Source organism: Musca vetustissima, unplaced genomic scaffold, assembly GCF_032173495.1.
Source record: "Musca vetustissima isolate MV318-11 ecotype Yass unplaced genomic scaffold, APGP_CSIRO_Mvet_v1 utg35842, whole genome shotgun sequence".
In the NCBI taxonomy this organism is placed as follows: domain Eukaryota; kingdom Metazoa; phylum Arthropoda; class Insecta; order Diptera; family Muscidae; genus Musca; species Musca vetustissima.
Genome location: NW_026873717.1, coordinates 132,151 through 138,150, shown reverse-complemented (window position 1 = coordinate 138,150; position 6,000 = coordinate 132,151). Strand labels below are relative to the sequence as shown.

Genomic DNA, 6,000 nt, shown 5'->3' with positions numbered 1-6,000 from the left:
CAGCCTCAAAAACTATAACAACATCAGCGGCAGCAGACAACAGGCAACAGGCTCTAACAACTACATTTCCTTATAGAAGGAAAGCGACACCAACTGCCAGGGGTTTTTATTCGTTTGTGTGTTAGTATTTGTGCTTTACTTATTTCTTGAAGTAGCTGCAATTGCTGTGTGTGAGTGTGTGTTGTTTTCCTTATCGATGTTTTGGGTTTTTTTCATATTCCTTGATATTCTGTAGCACTTTTTGCATAATTTTTAGCTTAAGGCTAATAAATGCGTTGCAATGTTAACAATAACAGCAACAACAGGAGAAGCAGGAGCTGCAGCACTAGCACCACCATCACCAACTAGAGCCTGCCAGTAGTGAGTAACCTTAGCTAATGTTTTGCTGTTGAGATGCTCAAGATGATGTAGACGTTGCTGCCATAGTTGTTGCTGTTCCTGTTTTGTTTTTCTGTTATATTTCCATAAGACAACTTAGTAAAGACAACAACATTTCTCTGAACATTCTATAGGGTTTGTGTTTTTTGTTTTTGTTGTTGCTAGAATAAATTTTTAGAATAGAGATGTCGATTTTTGTAATACCTGTATCCATAGGAATAAAAGGAGCCTATTTGAAATCGGGACTTTAAATATGTTTAGAAGGAGTCTATTTCAGGACATTATGTCTCGTTTTCCTTCTCCTGTTACTGTAATTAAAATTGCGCACAATTGAAAAGTCGTCGGTCTACACTAGTAGCCAGTAAGGAAAGTAGCAAAGTCGGACGGAGCCGACTATATGATACCCTTCACCACTTAGGGTATATTCAACAGATGAATCCTAACCAGTGTTGCCAATTTAGCACTTTTAGTGCTAGATTTAGCACTTCTTAAGTACCCTATACCAAAACTCGTGCAAATCGAAAGATATATAGGGACTTTGGTGCACCAATTACATAAAATCGGATGAATATATGTATGTATATATATATATTTTCATGATACTTAGCATACATTATTATAGACGCAACTCAGTATGCTATGCCAAATTTCGTGAAAATCGAAAGATATGCAGGGACTTTTGTACACAATTTACCTTAAATCGGACGAAGATATATATGGGAGCTATATCTAAATCTGAACCGATTTCACGAAACTTTACACACATCATTCTAGACTTAATTTATTATGCTGTGCCAAATTTCGTGCAAATTGACAGATATATAGGGACTTTAGTGGACTATTTACCTAAAATCGGGCGAATGTATACATGGGAGCTATATCCAAAACTGAACAGATTTTCATGAAACTAAACACACATCGTTCTAGACTTAATTCAGTACGCTGTGTTAAATTTCGTGCAAATCCGTTGATCTGTCTGTCTATTGTAATTTGTAAAGTACAGACCAAAGTTATGTGCCGATCGTCCGAAAATGTTTAACCCGGTCATCGGAAAATATTTGTTGAAATCCGCTGTCTGTTGGTCCTCCAGAAATATTATTAAATTTTCAAATCTACGACCAGGAACAGTTGTTGTTTTCAATTTCACTAATGACCATAAACAACTTTGTTGGCAAATAAATAAAAAAAACTCTTTTTTAAATGTTCTTGAATAATTGTTCTTAAATAATTGAAACTGATATAGTGATTCATTTTTGCTGTGTAGCAACTACCAAATTAATAAGTAATGTATTTCTACCATAAACATCTAAATCTATAATATAAACTCCTTTCTTCATCCCCTACTCCCTTCAGGTAAATTTATACCCTTCAAAAAATGTCCTTCTTTTTATAAATTCCCACCACGACATCCCAAAATGTTTGCCATTATTCTTGTATATGTAGCTATCATAATCTTTGTTGTCGTTGTATTACTTGAAATATTTCTTCCTATTTTCATTGGACTATTTTAGTTTACCCTCATTTTCTACATCTACTACTTCTTCTTTATTCTTTGTAGCATATCAAAGATCTGCTGTTTTGATCGATTCTTATTGATATGCAAAATAAGAGCATTATATATTTTCTTCCTTTTTGTTCCCGATGTTTTCGTTGGTGTTGTTGTTGGAAAATGCAACAGCAACCAACAACCTTTTGCTTGACCATTGCACCCATATTGCTTGTGGCTTTGGTTAAGATGTTATTTTTGGTTTGTACGAATATATAATTATTGTTTTAGAGGATGAAAGATCAAGTATAGAACAAAAATGTAACTCAAAAAAATAATGTATAAAAATCGAAATATTTGTATGAAATTTTATAAAAATATTTTATATATCCAGGGAAGTTATATAAGAACCTATTAGGAAAGGGCAAAAGTCGAAGTGAATGGACTATATGACACTCTTTAGATATATACAAGAGTGGCTCAAAAAATATAGTTTTGGTAACATAAAAAATATATGTACCGATTCAATCCAATCTTAACAAATGTTCCTCTGTAATGATTTTGCTTGTATGTGTACAATATCCTATCGATCGGGCTACCATTGACATGAAATCATAGGATTTTATATGGGATCTATGCATATGAACCGACTTCAATCAATCCCTATACATGACATTCTGTAATTTGTGCAAAATTCCATTTCAATTTAGTTGCTTAGTTAATCATTTATATGAAATCCGACAAATTTATATTTCTGGCCAAATTTCTTAGAGAAATTTGGCTTTCGAACTCAATAAACAAATTGAAAAGGATTTTGTATAATTCTGAATAAAAATTTAGATTTAAAACTTTTGTAATACTTCCGGACAATAATTTATTGTCTCTCTTTTGTATTTTTTTTTTTTTAATTTCTACACAACGAATAAATTATGTTTTCTAAATCCCATTATTCTTAATTAGTTGTTTTTGTTCTTGTTCTTTCTTAACACACGAGATGAGCTTTAATTAACATGCTTTATAACTTCCTATTAATGTGTCGTCGTTTCGTTTATTTGTGGTCACACCTAAATTTATTTGCCATTGATCTCTTTTTGCTTCATTACACACATAAAACAAAAAAGGAAGGTATCACCTTGTGTTCGTGTCTTAAGTCTTTTGTTTTTTCTTCTTTACACAGCGCCAACTATTAATCTCTACTTAATTGCTCGATTTTCCTTTTGGCTAAAACAATTTCCTTTATTATTTAAAAATAAAACAAAAAAAATCAACAACAGCAAAAAATCCACTTTGGTGAATGGTGTTGGCCACAGAAAAAAAAACTAAACTTTACAAAGTTGCGTCGAACAACAAACAGCCATCAGTGGAAATAGGCAAAAAAAAAAAAAAAAAAATCAACAACAACTAAGAGGATTTACATACATTAGTTGATACATAAATTTAATGTTTTGCATCACCGAGACAACATTAATGCCTTCCTTTGCAGTGTTGTATTGGCTTGGATGGCATGGTTACAACTTAATTTTTACAATTTTTTCTATAAGAAATCGATTGGATAATTTTTTTCTAGAGCGGAATTTTTTGTATAGTTATATTAGAAACAAAAAATAAAAACAGAAAAAATATTTCAAAAGCTTAATGTATTGTAATTAAAACTGTATATATTTTTATTTCTATACCTACATTGTGAGGGTATTAGTTTGGGTGGCCCCAAGAGTTTGTAATGTCACGAAATATTACACATATATTCAAATTTTAGTAAACCCATTGTCATATTTCGACTAGCTGCATCGATCTAGATATATGAGTTCATCCCATCGAATATCCGTCTGTCCATTATATTTGTTATTACATATATATTTTTTGTAATCATTTGTACTTACAAGGATATGGGATAAATTTTCAGCTTACCTGCAATAAAAAATCAAAAAAAATTTTTGAGTATTATATATAAATTTATTATAAACCAGTAAAGAAAATTAGTAAAGTCGGACTTTGACGACTATATGATACCCTTCAACACTTTGGGTATATTGTACATGCGCACCCTTACAATTGCAAGTCAATGTTACCTCGAAGGAACATATTCATTTATTTCTGCAGCCTATGATACATTTAATTCAAATTTATGGAAAACGATTTATAGTAAAATTCATACACGCTATTCGGTACGTCGCACTGTTAAAAATTTAATTTCAATCAGGCACCATTTCGAAATGTATATGGAAGCTATGGCTGCATCTGCACCAATTTCAGCAAAACGCAATAACGTCATTCAAGTCTCAATTTGGTACGTTGTGCAAAATTTCGTGTTAATCGGACAAACATTTGGAGTTTGGAGCTGTGCCGAATTTCGTGCAAATCGAAAGAAATGAAGGGAATTCGATGCACCATATATATATATATATATATATAATCCGACGCAAATATATATAGGAGTTTTATCTAAAATTGAAACGATTTTCCCGAAACTTACTATTCACAATTCTAGACTCAATTAATTACGCTATGCCAAATTTCGTGCAAATAAAGGGACTTTGGTGTACTATTTACCTAAAATCGGACGAAAATATATATGGGAGCTATATTTGTATATATCCAGGAGAATAATATAAGAACCTATAAGAAGGTCGAACTATATGACACCCTTTGGATATATACAAGAGGGGCTCCGAAGATAGCTTTGGTAACATAAAAAAATCCAAGCCTTTTGTTTAGAAAATTATAGTGATGGTCTCGTAAAAATATGACAACAAAATATACTTTAAAAAAACTACACCTTGTGTTGGTCTCATAAAAACCAGAAAGGAAAGTAGTAAAGTCGGACGGGTCCGACTATATAATACCCTTCACCACTATATGTATACTAAAAAGGACAATTAAAATGAAATTGGATGAAATAAAATATGTGATATTTAACTAAACCCAGCAAACAAATTTCGTGCAAATAAAGGGACTTTGGTGTACTATTTACCTAAAATCGGACGGAAATATATATGGAAGCTTTATCTAAATCTGCACCGATTTTTACGAAACTTAACACACATCACTCTTGACTTCATTCAGGCTTAATTCAGTACGCTGTGCTGAATTTCGTGCAAATCGAAAAATATTTGAGGACTTTGGTGCACCATTTACCTTAAATCGGACGAAAATGTATATGGGAGCTATATCTAAATCTGAACCGATTTTCACGAAACGAAATTTCAATAGGGTTCGTCTTTGGACCAAATAAATGAGTTGTGCCAAATTTCATCCAATTCGAATCATAAATGCGACCTGTACTTTGTTCACAATTTAACATGAACAGACAGACGAACGGACGGACATGCATAAATCTCGTTTCTTTTTGTTTGTTACAAACATATGCACAAATACATAATACCCTGTACCACAGTGTGGTGAAGGGTATACAAATCGAATATATGGACGATTCATACTGAAAATTTGCATTTGATTTCACTCTGGTCCAAGGCGGCAGTTGTTGGTAGTAATCGGATAATTGTTAGGGGATGAAATGGTCACATGTGGAAATTTAACACGGATAAGAATATTTGCTCAACGAATAAGGATGGTTGTGTTATGCTGATCGGCTAATATTTAGCAGGTCAAACGGACCACAAATTTCGTGAGGATAATTTCATAATTATTCGGAATATTTTGACGTATTTGGAATAACTATATATATATTTTTAGAAAATAATTCGGACGAATCCGACAGTTCTACATAATACGGAATATATTTCGAATTTTTTGAAACAAATACATATGGGGGTTTAGTGACAAGAAACGGGTAAAATTGAGAATTGATCATTAAAACGTTAAAAATCGATTTCTCGTCTTTGAGGAACCCACCGAAAATCTTATGAGGAACATTTTTGTAGAACATTGCGAGGATAAAAAAATCACATCTTGTGATAATTGGAGTCCGGTTCAATAAATTAAGGACGAAAAAGCACACAAGGAATCGAGTCAGAATGACGAAATTTTCAAAAAAATAAAATTCTTTTGATTTTACTGAATAAATATTATCTCAAAAAATACATACTATAGCTACAAAGGAAGGTATGAAGCTATCTCTTTAAGTCAGCAAAATAATGATCATGCCATATATCCAAACTTTGACATATGGCGAATTT

General features: G+C 32.2%; 1 protein-coding gene across 1 annotated transcript in view; it reads right to left on the bottom strand.

Annotated features, from left to right (window-relative positions):
- Positions 1 to 252: 252 nt before the first annotated feature.
- LOC133327671 (cadherin-related tumor suppressor-like) overlaps positions 253 to 6,000 on the bottom strand; it is a 125,094-nt gene continuing 119,346 nt past the window's right edge. The window contains exon 2 of the mRNA XM_061536205.1: positions 253 to 438. Within this exon, the coding sequence (XP_061392189.1) occupies positions 253 to 438 (186 nt within the window). The remainder of the gene's footprint in view (positions 439 to 6,000) is intronic.